Source organism: Mobula hypostoma, chromosome 2 (genome assembly GCF_963921235.1).
Source record: "Mobula hypostoma chromosome 2, sMobHyp1.1, whole genome shotgun sequence".
Lineage (NCBI taxonomy): Eukaryota > Metazoa > Chordata > Chondrichthyes > Myliobatiformes > Myliobatidae > Mobula > Mobula hypostoma.
The window spans coordinates 109,433,887-109,449,782 of NC_086098.1; the positions used below are offsets into that span (position 1 = coordinate 109,433,887).

The 15,896-nt window shown below is 40.4% G+C and overlaps 1 protein-coding gene across 1 annotated transcript in view; it reads right to left on the reverse strand.

The window, feature by feature from the left end:
- Positions 1–15,896, reverse strand: part of rngtt (RNA guanylyltransferase and 5'-phosphatase) — a 384,105-nt gene that overhangs the window by 335,262 nt on the left and 32,947 nt on the right. Inside the window, exon 3 of the mRNA XM_063040367.1 lies at positions 12,071–12,174. Within this exon, the coding sequence (XP_062896437.1) occupies positions 12,071–12,174 (104 nt within the window). The remainder of the gene's footprint in view (positions 1–12,070; positions 12,175–15,896) is intronic.

A 15,896-nucleotide genomic window follows, 5' to 3' on the forward strand; every position in this document is an offset into this window, starting at 1 on the left:
GCTAATCAACAATATTACTGTTTTCAAAAAGAACTGCAAAGATATTTAGCTCCATCCAGCAGCAGGATTAGGTACTGCAACAATATATTAGATAACCAAGCTTCAGGGGTGGTAAAGAATTTTTTTGGGGAGGGATTGGAAGAAATGCAGCTGAAGTACCAAACTAACAATGTGAATCAATTCAGAATGCTACCCACACGAATATATTGTTTTAACCATATACTACCAGGCATTAAGATGTCACGGTGACTTGCCCACAAAAAACAAAGGGTAGTGATTGAAGGGACTTATTCTAGCTAAAGGTCTGTGACTAGTGATAGGGATTTATATTGGGACCTCTGCTGTTTGTAACAATATATAAATAAGTAGAATGAAATTTGGATAGGTGGGTTGATATATTCCCAGACATTATGCAGATTAGTGGTATTGTGCAGTATAGAAGATTGTCAAAGGATATAGCAGGTTTTAAATCAATTGCAGATATAGATGGAGAAACAGCAGATGAAGCCAAGTCCAGGCAAGGGTGTAGTGTTGCACTTTGGAAGGTCGAATGCAAAGGACAGTACACTGTTAATGGCAAGCCCCTTACCCGTGTTGATGTACAGAGTGATCTAGGGGTGCAAGTCCATAGCTTTCTGGAAGTGGCTGCACAGATGACAATATAAAATACTTGATTTTATTAATCAAGGCACTGAATTCAAAAGTCAGGAAGTTGTACTGCCGCTTTATAAAACTGGTTAGGCCTCACCTGGAACACTACATTCAATCCCGGTCAGCCCTTTAGAGGAAGGATTAGATAGAGTGCAGAAGAGGTTTGCCAGGATGCTGCCTGGATTAGAGGGCATGTGCATAAGGAGAGATTGAACAAACTTGTGTTGTTTTCTCTGGTATAGCCCAGGCTGAGGGGAGATCTGTTAGAGGTTTATATGGTTATGAGGGGGAAAGGCAGAATAGACAAACAGCATCTTCTTCCCAGAATTGAAATAACCAACACCAGAGGGGATAAATTTAAGGTGAGGGGGCGTTCAAAGGAGATGGGTGGCAAATTTTTAAATGAAACACAGAAAAAGGTAGGTGCCTGGAATCCACTACCAGAGAGGGCAGAGAAAGCAAATAGATCAGGCACTTAAGAGGCTCTGAGATAGGCACACGAATATGCAGAGAATGGAGGAGTATGGACAATTCAAAGGCAGAAGTGATTTAATAACTGGTTTAATTAGTTCAGCACAACGTCATGGGATGAAGGGTCTGCTCATCCGCTGCACTGTTCTACATTCTGTTGTATGACACAGAAAAAATGTTAATGCTAGTATTTATTAACAGCCTACCTTCCATTCAGACCACTGCAAAATAAACAGATTCCTGATTGGTCAGGGCATCGAGGGATATGGTGAGAGGGGTTGAATGGGATCCGGGATCAGCCATAATGGAATGGTGGAGTGAACTTAACGGGCTGAATGGCCTAATTATGTCTTATGGTCTAATATCGTAACAAGACATTTAGTATATCCATAAAGAAGAAAACCAAGTTGTAATTCTCAGCATTTTAAATCGAAGTTCTATGTGTCTGACAGCTTCATTTGATTAAAATTATTTTGAGCATTTAGAGCTAAAGCTTTAAAAAACAGTACAGCCCTTCAGCCCACAACGTGGTGCTAAACTAATCAAGGTATTGACATCTAATCCATTTTGCCCGAACATGATCTATATCCCTCCATTCCCTATATAACATGTCTAAGAGCATGTTAAAACAGCTCTATTATATCTGCCTCCACCACCCAACCCAGCAGCGTATTCCTGGCATCCACTGAAAATCAAAAGCTACCCACATGTCATCTTTGAAGTTTCCTCCTCTCACCTTAAATGTATATATAATATATATATACACACACACCAAGACCACTCCGTACATTGATGCTGTTAAAAGGTCCTGCCATTAATTGTGTACTTTTCTTTTTCATTTGATCTCCCAAAGTGCAACACCTCAATTGCCCAGATTAAACTCCATCTGTCATTTCTCCACCACACCTGCAAATGATCAAAATCCCACAGTATCCTTCGGAAACCTTCTACACTATTTACCACACTAGTCTTTGTCATTTGCATACTTATTAACCTATCCATCTACATTTCATACAAGTCATTCATGCGAATTCCTGCAGAACACTTTCAATGGAAGTCTGGGTTTCCATGCAAATAGCACGTCATCACAGATTTTAAATAACTTTCTGCTTTACGATCTAAATTAAAGCTTAATTATTAGAACAAGCTTGGATCTCTATAATGCTCACCTATTTTACACATGACACTAACAACCCATTCAATTCTCCAGACACAAGACTACCACCTTTGAGAGTTTCCAGTTCAAATTCATGACATCTGAATTTCCAGAAACTTTGTTTACACCAGAGGTCCCCAACCACCAGACCACAGACTGGTACCGGGCTGCAAAGCATGTGCTACCGGGCCACGAGGAAACGAAACGAGTCAGCTGCACTTTTCCTCATTCCCTGTCACACACTGTTGAACTTGAACAGAGGGTTGCCAACTGTCCCGTATTTGCCCAGACATCTCGTATATTGGGCTAAATTGGTTTGTCCCATACGGGACCGCCCTTATCCCGTATTTCCCCCACCAAGGTAGAGTGTTCCTATGAAACCTTCCGTACCGAAATGGCGTGAAGCGAAGAAGCAATTACCATTACTTTATAGGGAAAAACTTTTGAGCGTTCCCAGACCCAAAAAATAACCTAACAAATCATACCAAATAACACATAAAACCAAAAATAAATAACACTAACATATAGTAAAGGCAGGAATGATATGATAAATACACGGCCTATATAAAATAGAAATATTGTATGTACAGTATAGTAGGGAAGATGAAGGCAAAACCGATTTGTGGGGAAAAAAATCGGCACGTACACGCATGCGCACGTCACGCATGCACACACAGGTGCCTGCGCAAGGCTTCATGGTCATTGTAGTCTTTCCTGGGGTAAAGTGTCCCGGGATTTGACTGCTACTTTTGTCCCTTATTTGGGAGTGAGAAAGTTGGTGACCCTAACTATAAAAGACATGTTGAGGTGAGTTTAACCCTACTTGAACACCCCCACCACCACCCCCCACCCCGGGTCGGCCAGTCCGCAAGAATATTGTCAATATTAGACCGGTCCGCAGTGCAAAAAAGGTTGAGGACCCCTGGTTTACACTGCACTTCAACCCACTACTGCCACCTCAAGTCTCATTCCTGTCAAGATTTCAAACCTAGTTCAGTTTAGTAGGGTTTTTTCAGTTCTTTACCCCAAACCTAGTTCAGTTTACAAAAATACTGATGGAAAAGTTAGGATTACCAGATATACCCAGTGTTGCCACTGAACTAATTAAAAATCAAACACCCTATTCCAGCAGAACATTGGTAAACTTGCAAGTTTAAAAGAACAAGTTAGACTTTTTTTTAAACTGATGGGGCTCCTTTCCAAAGAAACAAATGGGGAATTCCCTACCTTCTTCACCTAGATGCAATGTTTCTGCAGACAATGCAGCCACCAAATAGGAGAACCCTGCACCCTAGCTCACCCCCATCAACGTCGTTGGCTCCAATGCAGCGCGAGAGACAATACCCTCTCAACATTCCCAGACAACCTAAATCAGGGGTCCCCAACCTTTTTTGCACTGCTGACTGGTTTAATATTGACAATATTCTTGCGGACCACTGACCGGGGGGGGAGGTTCAAGTAGGGTTAAACTCACCTCAACATGTCTTTTATAGTTAGGGTCACCAACTTTCTTACTCCCAAATAAGGGACAAAAGTAGCAGTCAAATCCTGGGCACCTTACCCCAGGAAAGACTACCATGACCATGAAGCCTTACCCAGGCATCTGTGTGTGCATGCGTGAGATGTGCGCATGCGCGTATGTGCCAATTTTTTCCCCACTAATCAGTTTTGCCTTTATTTTCCCGACTATACATACATCATTTCGACTTTATATAGGCTGTGTATTTATCATATCATTCCTGCTTTTACTATATGTTAGTGTTATTTATTTCCGGTTTTATGTATTATTTGGTATGATTTGTTAGCTTATTTTTTGGGTCTGGGAACGCTCAAAAATTTTTCCCATATAAATTAAGGGTAATTGCTTCTTCGCTTTACTCCATTTTGGCACGAAAGGTTTCATAGGAATGTCTACCTTAGCGGGGAAAATACGGGACAAACCAATTTAGCCCAATATACGGGATGTCCCGGCAAATACGGGACAGTTGGCAACCCTATGTTCAAGTTCAACAGTGCGTGACAGGGAATGAGGAAAGGTGCAGCTGACTCGTATCGTTTCCTCGTGGCCCGGTACCGGTCCGCAAGCCGGTGGTTGCGAACTGCTGACCTAAATAATTGCTTTGGAAAATGAGAAGGAATATTATTAGAGGAAAAAAAAATTGCCTTTAAAACTCCTCATATTTGCAATTTTGCATCATCCTTTTTATCTGCCAAGGTTCCATCTTTGATGTACAGGCCCCTTCCACACTCAAAAATGGCTCTGACTAGCCTAACGCAAACAACAGGAATTCTGCAGATGCTGGAAATTCAAGCAACACACATCAAAGTTGCTGGTGAACGCAGCAGGCCAGGCAGCATCTCTAGGAAGAGGTACAGTCGACGTTTCAGGCCGAGACCCTTCGTCAGGACTAACTGAAGGAAGAGTTAGTAAGGGATTTGAAAGTGGGAGGGGGAGGGGGAGATCCGAAATGATAGGAGAAAACAGGAGGGGGAGGGATGGAGCCAAGAGCTGGACAGGTGATTGGCAAAAGGGATACGAGAGGATCATAGGACAGGAGGTCCGGGGAGAAAGAAAAGGTGGAGGGGTGGTAAGCCCAGAGGATGGGCAAGGGGTATAGTGAGAGGGAGAAAAAGGAGAGAGAGAAAAAGAATGTGAGTATATAAATAAATAATGGATGGGGTACGAGGGGGAGGTGAGGCCTTAGCGGAAGTTAGAGAAGTCGATGTTCATGCCATCAGGTTGGAGGCTACCCAAACGGAATATAAGGTGTTGTTCCTCCAACCTGAGTATGGCTTCATCTTTACAGTAGAGGAGGCCGTGGATAGACATGTCAGAATGGGAATGGAATGTGGAATTAAAATGTGTGGCCACTCCCTTGTCCATTCGTCCCCCCCATCCCTCCCCACTGATCTCCCTCCTGGCACATCTTTCCCTCCCCCCCCCCCCGCTTTCCGCAGGGATCGCTCCCTATGCAACTCCCTTGTCCATTCGTCCCCCCCATCCGTCCCCACTGATCTCCCTCCTGGCACTTATCCTTGTAAGTGGAACAAGTGCTACACCTGCCCTTACACTTCCTCCCTCACCACCATTCAGGGCCCCAGACAGTCCTTCCAGGTGAGGCAACACTTCACCTGTGAGTTGGCTGGGGTGATATACTGCGTCCGGTGCTCCCGATGTGGCCTTCTATATATTGGCGAGACCCGACGCAGACTGGGAGACCGCTTTGCTGAACACCTACGCTCTGTCCGCCAGAGAAAGCAGGATCTCCCAGTGGCCACACATTTTAATTCCACATCCCATTCCCATTCTGACATGTCTATCCACAGCCTCCTCTACTGTAAAGATGAAGCCACACTCAGGTTGGAGGAACACCACCTTATATTCCGTCTGCATAGCCTCCAACCTGATGGCATGAACATCGACTTCTCTAACTTCCGCTAATGCCCCACCTCCCCCTCGTACCCCATCCGTTATTTATTTTTATACACACATTCTTTCTCTCACTCTCCTTTTTCTCCCTCTGTCCCTCTGACTATACCCCTTGCCCATCCTCTGGGTTCCCCCCCCCTTGTCTTTCTCCCCGGACCTCCTGTCCCATGATCCTCTCATATCCCCTTTTGCCTATCACCTGTCCAGCTCTTGGCTCCATCCCTCCCCCTCCTGTCTTCTCCTATCATTTTGGATCTCCCCCTCCCCCTCCCACTTTCAAATCTCTTCCTTCAGTTAGTCCTGACGAAGGGTCTCGGCCTGAAACATCGACTGTACCTCTTCCTAGAGATGCTGCCTGGCCTGCTGCGTTCACCAGCAAGTTTGATGTGTGTTGCCTGACTAGCCTAAAATGGCTCTGACTAGCCTAAAGTGTTTCACACAAACATATGTAATAGAAGCAAGAATCGACTAATTCAACGTGCTCAACCATTTAACAAGATTATGACTGATCTGATTGTAACCTCAATTCTCCATTCTAATCAACCCACAGTAGTCCTTCACTACTAACTTATCATGAAGCTTTGAAAACTTCAGAGACACTGCTTCCCTTTATGACTACTGAGTAGTTCCTATTCGCCAGCTTCTATTCATCTCATCTCCACCAGCATGAGATTCTTCACAATAACTTTTGATCTGGTACCTTATCAAACGCAACCTTGGAATTCTTACATCGTATATTGACTCCTTTATTCACAGCATATGCTACTCCTCTACAGCTCCAAATTATTGATCAAACATGATTTCCCCTTCAAAAAGACATGTTATTTTTCCTCTATCTCATATTTTAAGTATTTTAACACTTAAAACATTTTAACAATGGCCTCTAATATTTTCCCCAAAACAATATATTAAGTGATACACACAAAATGCTGGAGGAACGCAGCAGGCCAGGCAGCATCTATGGAAAAGAGTAAATAGTCGGTGTTTTGAGCTGAGACCCTTTATCTGCCTGGCCTGTGGAGTTCCTCCAACATTTTGTGTGTATTACTTTCATTTCCAGCATCTACCGATTTTCTCCCTCTCTATGAGTAATATTTATATCTGTAATTTTCTAATTTAATAAAGCCTTTCCTGAATCTAGGGAATTTTAATAAATTAAAGCCAGCACATCCAACTATCTCACTAGCCACTCTTTTTAGAACCTAGGATGGAGTATATATCAGGACACGAGACTTGACGTTCCATAGATTCAAAATACCAACACCCCTGTAACTGGAATTTTCCTGGATTTCCTCTCTCCCTTTCAATTCCCAATTTATGCAATCCCTGGAATACTAAAAGTAGCCTCTCCGGTTATGACTAAAGCAAAGTATCCACTTAATTCATCTACCTTGTCCTTGTTTTCCATTACTAATTTCCAAGGCTTTTTTTGTTCCTACCAAAAGTGATCAGCTCAAGATAAGCCTAATTGATTTTTCCTAAAGAAAGGTCAATTGATTAAGCTCTAGCATACAAAAGGGACAGAGCCAGTATTTAATGGGGTGGCCATATTGGAGTAGCCATTTTGAGAAGGGCTGTTTTAGGTCTAAGTGCAGAAGCTTTGGCAAAGAGGCTGAGCAGTGACAAGGTATGACAAGTCAAAGAAAGGTTTTTCCTTTTTCTTGAAAGGTCTTTTTTTTTTCCTTTACCTTTCTCTTACTCAATACTAACTTCAGAGGTAGAAATAACAGTCAGCAGAGGGATATGCTCCTCCTATGAGCTGTGGAAGATCAGAGGAAAGTCAGGTGACGTTGATGACTACATTTTCAGGAAGTGTGTTCAACTACAGCTGCTCTCAGACCACATGGATCATTTGAAGCAGAAGCTGGATTCACTGACGAGCATGCAAGAGGCAGAGCATGTTACTGATTGAAATTTCAGGAATATGGTCAGACCTCAGGCTCACCCAGAAAGACAGGTGACCACCATGAACGCCGAAATCCCTTGAGGTTATTTCCTTCTCTAACAGGTATACTGTTTTGGATACTTTTTTGCTGGGGAAGGGCGGTTGGCTTCCAAGGCAAGCAACAGCAGAACACCAGCAACCAGAGCAGTGACTGTTGTACAGCAGAATAGGTCAAAGTCTAGGCAAGCAGTAATGATGGACGACACATTAGTCAAGAGCTCAGAGAGGTGTTTCTGTGACCACGAGCAAGGCTCCAATTTGAAGTGTTGCCTCCTTAGTGCCAGAGTCAAGGATGTCTCTAAATAGACACAGGACTTACTTAAAGGGAAGGGTGAGCAGCCAGAGGTCATGGTCTACACTGGTACCAATGATTCATGCAACCTGTAAGATAAAACACTTCAAAGCAAATGCAGAGGGTTTGCAGAAGATTAAAGAGCAGGGCTTCCAGGGTTGTTACCACAAAATTACTACCTTTGTCATGAGCTAACGAGATTAGGAATACGTGTAATGGCCAATTCTAACAAACCAATTACCACTACTGGCAACCTGTCATAGGCTTTTATCCTTGTATGACACACCCTCCAATCAATCCAATAATAATGTTTCAAAAAGACAAAGAACTGCATTCAATCCTTTCTTAGCAATTAGGTGGCATAATTATGCATACTTCAGAATAGTTAAGTGAAATTAAGCAGTCAACAAAAGATATGATACCTGGCAGTCCCCAGAACCAAATTCCCTAAAGTTACAACAGGATAATGATCAAATGGGAAAGTGGGGGAAAGAATGGCTGATGGAATTTAAATCACACAAGAAATCATGCATTTTGAGAAGGTAACCTAAGGAGGACATACAATGAATGACAGGGCCCTAGGGAATATTGTTGAATAGAGAAATCTAGAGGTTCAAGTTCTCTGGAAGTGGCAACACGGGTAGACAAAGTGATAGAGTACTCCATCAGCTGAGGCACTGAGTACAGGAGCTCAGAGATCATTTTGCTTCTGTACATGACATTGGTTAGTCCTCACTCTGACAGCTGTCCGCCATTCTAGTCTCCATACTACAAGAAGGATATAATAAAGCCGCAGAGGGTGCAGAAAATATTGACAATGTTGTTGCCTGGCTTGAATAAGGAGAGATTGGAGAGGCTGGGTCTGTGTTCTCCGGAGCAAAGATGGCCAAGAGGTGCAAAAGATAGGCAAAAGTCTTAGGCATTCTAGAGTTTTCTTTTAATATACATTTTGTTTTAGTTTTTTTTGTCTTCTGCTTTGCTGTGTCAGTACAAGAGTAAATTTTAGATTTCTAAACATTCAATTTCCAAAAAAATCATATGTTAGAGTATTTTTTGTATTCTGTTAAAGAAAGTAACATATTAAGCAATAGACATTGCAAATAAAAATTACTTTGTTACTTTTGTTTAATCACGCACTGGGCTAAGTACCTACAAAAAGGTGTTAATGATCAATGGTATCATGAGTTGAATTAATAAAACTGATTAACTGAAACAGAAACAAGTATAAAAGGAATCAAATTGGGTGAAAGACATACAAAATAAAAGGTAAGTGTGTGGTAGATGTGACAGTTTACTCCTCAAATCATCAATTCTTACACCATGACAAGACTAAACATTGCAGCAAGACACAAGGTGGTCGCCCTGCATCAGCAAGGTCTCTCCCAAGCAGAAATTTCACAGCAGACCAAAGTTTCAAGATGTGCTGTCCAAGCTCTTTTAAAGTAGCACAAAGAAACAATCAAGGATAAGGACCAGAAATACAGTGCTCGTCCACAGAAACAGGCGAGAGAAACATTAAACATGTCCCTCCTAAATCAGAAGTTATCCAGCACTGCTATTAGCTCTGAACTCACAGAAACCACTGGAACCCAAGTACATCCCTTCACAGTCCAGAGAAGCCTTGTCAGAAGTGATCTTCATGGAAGAGTTCCTGGCAAAAAGCCATTCCTCTGAAGTGGAAACAAAGCCACCTACCCACAAAAAGTGGGGTGCTGAACAATGGCAGGAATTGCTTGGGACTGACTAGTCAACATTTGAAATTTTTGGCTCAAACAGGAGGCAGTTTGTTCATAGAAGAGCTGGACAGTGTTAGATGGATGAGTGCTTGCAGCCAGTAGTGAAGTACAGTGGAGGTTCCCTGCAGGTTTGGGGCTGCATTTCTGCAAATGGAGTTGGTGATCTGGTCAGAATTAAAGGAATCCTCAATGCTGAGAAGAACGAGCAGATTCCCAACCTTCACACAATACCATCAGAGAGGTGTCCGATCGGTCTCAACTTCATTCTGCGACAGGACAATGACTCCAAACACACAGCCAAGATCATAAAGAACTCTCTTCAGAAAAATGAAGAACAAGAAGTTCTGCAACAGGTGTATGGTCTCCACAGAGCCCTGATCTCAACATCACTGAGGCTGGCTGGGATTACCTGAAGAAACAAAAGCAAGCAGGACATCCAGGTCTACAAAAGAATTGTGCATGTTTTCCAAGATGCTCGGAACAAACTACCAGCCAATTTTCTTAAAACTGCATGACAGTGTACCTAAGAGAATTGATGCAATGTTAAAGGTATAGGGTAGTCACACCAAAAATTGATTTGATTTTGTTTTTTTTTTACTGTTCACTGCTCTTTATGGTAAACATTTTGATATTTAGAAACTATTCATTTCATTATTTTTGAAAGCATCTTTACAGATTTTTTTTTACATGTGCCTCGGACTTTTGCACAGTACTGTATAACATTACAGGAAGCAGAGATAAGGTGGATACCCAAAGTCTTTTTACAATGGTAAGTGTGTCTAAAACTAGAGGGTGTAAGTTTAAGGCAAGCAAGAGGAAGGAGGTTTAAAAGGGGGTTCAAGAGGATTTTTTTCCCAAGCAAAGAGAAGTTGCTATCTGAAATGAGTTGTCACAGATGATGGTAGTGGCAAAAACATTAACAACATTTAAGAGGCATCTGGAAAAATTATTAAGCCAGGCAAAGAGCGTTGGAATTAATGGAAGCAAGTGGGGTTAGTAAAACATTGTGGCCTATTTCTCTGCTGTACAACACTATAACTCTCCATAGGACCAACATTCACCTTGTTAACTTATGTCTTTTCAGAAACTTAGTATATGTTTCTGGATATCTTTGTGCTCTAATTTTTCATAATTATATTTGTCTTTTTTTTTGCAGAACTTAAACATAAAACAGAGGAGCAGAATTAGACCATTCAGCTCATCAAGTTTGCTCCATCATTCAATCGTGGCTTTTTTATTTTCCATCTCAACCTCATTACCCTGCCTTCTCCTTGTAACCTTTGATGTCCTTGCTGAACAAGAGCCTATCAGCATCTGTGTTAAATATACCCAACGACATGGCCTCCAGAGCCATCTGTGCCAATGAATTCTAGGCCTTTCAATATTTGGTAGGTTTCAATGAGATTCCCTCATTCTTTCAAACTCCAATGAGTACAGACACAGAGCCATCAAACACTCCTTGTACATTAACCCTTTCATTCCAGGGCTCATTCTCATAAATTTCCTCTGGGCACTTTCCAATGACAGCACGTCCTTTCTTAGATATGAAGCTCTGAATACTCCAAATGCTGTCTTACCAACGTCTTAAAGCCTTAGCATTACGTCCTTGTTTTTATACTCTACACTTCCAGACACGAATGCTAACGTTGCAATAGCCTTCCTTACTACTAACTTTATGCACTAGGACTCCCAAGACCCTTTACAACACCAATGTCTGAATCTGTTCCTTGTTCAGAAAACAATCTAAGCCTTTATTCTTTTCATCAAAGTGCACAACTATACACTTTCTTACTGTATTTATCTGCCACTTCTTCGCCCATTCCACTAATCTGCTCAAATCCTTTTACAGACTCCCTGCTTCCTCAGCACTACCTGCCCCTCCATCTTTGTATCATCCACAAACTTGATCACAAAGCCATTAATTCCATCATCCAGATAACTGACATAATACATGAAAGATAGTGGACTCAACAACAGCCCCTGCGGAACACCACTAGTCACCAGTAGCCAACAAGGAAAGAACCCATTTATTCCCACTCTTTGCCTTCTACCACTTAGCCAACCTTCTTGTCCATGCTAGTATTTTTCCTGTAAAGCCGTGGAAAGTTTGATTACGCTTTGTCCATTCTTTTGACCTGCTATCTGTATTTGCACAAATCTTATGTGCTTGATACCATCTTGAATGTTTTTCAATGAAATACAAATGGCCTGTTCTCCCTTGGATTTTTCTGTCCTTGGAAAGTAATTTTTTCTTTGCATTTGGAAGTATTCTGACCCTGAATACATATAAATGTACTTGTATACACGCACACAAAAACCATTTTTTCTACCATTGGTGAAATTTCAAAGTCCAAGATAATGTAACTTCTCCAGATAGGTTCCTACTCACCCTTTGCACTGTAGTTTAACATATTTAATTCCTTCTTTCTCTATTTCAGCCCTATCATAAAACCTGCTTGTGTTTGTTAAATCAACCAGGAGTCCCATTTTCACCTAAAAAGAACATCAGAAACAGAAAAAGTGTAATTAGGTTAATTAGGCATTCCACAATTACTTGTAAATTGTAAACATTCTATAGAAATAACTAAACTTCTACCCAATATTAATAAAAAGAATGATTAAGTGTGCATCACTGTACTCTGGGAGAAAATTGTTTAAATGTAAGGCACAAAAAAGCTTCAAACAAATTGACCCTCCCACAAATCCCTCCCTTCACCACATACACACCTTCTCATATTCCCTGTCAGCTGGCCTCCAGCCACATTGAATATCTGCCCACACTCCCAGATGATTTCCAACCACAACACACATTAATCCATTTCCCCCAAGGCACACCATCCACATATTTGGTCACACTCCCACCACACTGCTTCCTCAGACATGGCTCCCGAGCCTTGTAATAAAGAACACTGAATCAGAATCAGGTATAATATCACTGGCATATATCGTGAAATTTGTTAACTTTGCAGCAGTACAATGCAATATGTAATAATAGAGACAAAAACTAAAATACAGTAAGTACGTCATATATTTAGTAGTTAAATAAAATAAATAGTGCAAAAAAAATTGAAATCAAGAAGTAGTGAGGTAGCACTCATGGGTTCAATGTCCATTTGCAGGGTGGAGCTACAACGGCGTTCAATAACTCCTTCAAGCTCAGCTGCAGACACAGCTTAATTTCTCTCTTTGATGTCTCTCTTTGTCCTTTTCAGGGTGGATGGGGTTCTGTTGGAGACCTTGACCTGGAGTTACACTTAGATTTCAGTTCTTTGCAGTGGTGGGACCCGCTCCCGAGGGCTCATGACCAGCTGCTTTTTGAAATCTCAAGGACACGGCCCAGAAGACAAGCGCACCTACGGTGTTCCAAGTCAAAGCCAGTGCTGCCAACTGAAGTGTCATGAGAGGAAACAGAACATCAGGAGCAGCGGATCAGCTGTCAAAGGCTCTGCACTCAGCAACTTGCTGTCTCTCTCTCTCTCTTCCCCTCTCACTGGTGCAATAGAGCTTGTTACCGATTCTCGAGTTGGAGAACTCAGAAAAAAGCAGCACGACAGACTTTATCATCACAAATCAGTAAGTTGTTTCGTTATGTCTCCCCTCTCACTGTGAAAGGGGGACACTTCTCTCTCCCTTTATTCTGTGGTTTTTCTAATTGTGAGATGAAGAATTAGTTTTGGTTGTACTGCAGATCATGGTCTCTCTTAGCAGCTTTGCTATTGCTGACTTTGTGGCTGCAGGATGCTGATGCTTTTTTTTGCGGATGTGGGTGGGGGTCAGGGAGAGTCATTGCTTTGCTACTGCTTGTGCGTGGGAGGGGTGAGTAGGGGGGCTTTGGCATTCTAACATTTTGAGACACTTCTGTTTTCATGGATGTCTGTGAAGAACAAGAATGTCTGGATGTATGTCGCACATATTTCTCTGATATTAGATGGAACTATTGAGGGGAAGACACCCTCCTGAATCGCTGTGTGTGTGCCTTCAGGCTTCCGTACCTCCTTCCTGATGGTAACAACGAGATGAGGGCATGTCCTGGGTGCTGGGGGTCCTTGATGATGGAAGCTACTTTCCTGAGTCATAGCTCCTTTCTTTTTAAATCTTTTTATTGAATAAGTATACAAAAAGGTAAGCCATATAAACATTAATACAATGTTAAAATATAATAAAATTACAGAAGGTATCAATACCAAAAAAAATACTACAAACAATGTAATTTAAACATAAGAAACCAAGATAACATAATAGTATACTAAATTTTATATATATCAATAGAAAAAAAGAAAAAAAAAAACCCAAAAAAAAAACCCACCGTGCAACTAACTAAAAGCAAAGCAAAGCAATGGGCTAACTTGAAACCAAACAGAGTTAAACTTAAAATCACGTCCTCAATCCCGACCTCCATTAAAAACAGTGAAAAAAAACAAGAAGGGTATATATTACATTAAATGAAAATATCGAATAAAAGATCCCCAAATCTGTTCAAATTTACATGAAGAATCATAAAGGTTACTTCTAATTTTCTCCAGATTCAAACATAATATCGTCTGAGAAAACCAAAAAAAGGTAGTTGGAGCATTAAGCTCTTTCCAATGTTGTAAAATACATCTTTTCGCCATTAAAGTAAGAAATGCAATCATTCTACGGGCTGAAGGGGAAAGATTACTAGAAATTTTAGGTAGTCCAAAGATAGCAGTAATAGGGTGAGGAGAGATATCTATATTTAATACCTTAGAAATAATATTAAAAATATCTCTCCAAAAAGTTTCCAAAGTAGGGCAAGACCAAAACAAATGAGTTAAAGAGGCTATCTGCCCCGAACATCTATCACAAAAAGGATTAATATGCAAGTAAAAACGCGCTAACTTATCTTTGGACATATGGGCTCTATGAACAACTTTAAATTGAATTAGGGAATGTTTAGCACAAATAGAGGAAGTATTAACTAATTGTAAAATCTGCCCCCAATCATCCACAGAAATGGTAAGCCCCAATTCCTGTTCCCAATCTACCCTAATCTTATCGAATGGAGCTTTCCTAAGTTTCATAATAATATTATAAATCATAGCCGATGCACCTTTCTGACATGGATTAAGGTTAATTATCGAATCTAAAATATATGTAGGAGGAAGCATTGGAAAGGAAGAAAGTATAGTACTTAGGAAATTTCTAACTTGTAAATATCTAAAAAAATGTATTCTTGATAAGTTATATTTATTAGATAATTGTTCAAAAGACATAAGGGAACCATCTAAAAATAAATCCAAAAACCGTAAAATACCCTTAGTCTTCCAAATTTGAAAAGCGCGATCCGTAAAAGAGGGAGGAAAAAATATGTTACCTAAAATAGGAATCGCTAACCCGAATTGATTAAGATCAAAAAATGTTCTGAATTGAAACCAAATACGCAAAGCATATTTAACTATCGGGTTAGACACCTGCTTAAGGCGTTTCGAATCAAAAGGGAGAGAGGAACCTAAAATAGAGCCAAGTGTATAGCCCTGAACAGATTGTAGTTCCAATGCTACCCATTTAGGAATAGATAGTATATCCTGGTCAAGTAACCAAAATTTCATATGTCGAATATTAATTGCCCAATAATAGAATCTAAAGTTAGGTAATGCTAAACCTCCATCTCTCTTAGCTTTCTGTAAATGTATTTTACCCAGTCTCGGATTTTTATTCTGCCAAATAAATGAAGAAATTTTAGAGTCAACTTTATCAAAGAAAGATTTTGGAACAAAAATTGGTAATGCCTGAAACACATATAAAAATTTTGGCAAAAAAAACATCTTAACTGCATTAATACGACCAATCAAAGTTAAATATAAAGGAAACCATTTAGATGAAAGTTGAGTAATATGGTCTATTAATGGTAAAAAGTTAATCTTAAATAAATCTTTATATTTACAAGTAATTTTAATCCCAAGATAAGAAAAATAGTTATCAATCAATTTAAATGGAAATTTATAATATAAGGGAAGATGTTTATTAATCGGAAAGAGTTCACTCTTACTAAGATTTAATTTATAACTTGAAAAAAAACCAAATTGTGCTAATAACTCTAAAACAGCAGGAATGGATTTCTCAGGATTAGAAATATATAAAAGTAAATCATCAGCATAGAGTGATAATTTATGGGACTTTAATCCCCGAGTTATCCCAGTAATATTTGAAGATTCTCGAATGGCAATTGCAAGAGGTTCTAATGCAATATCAAA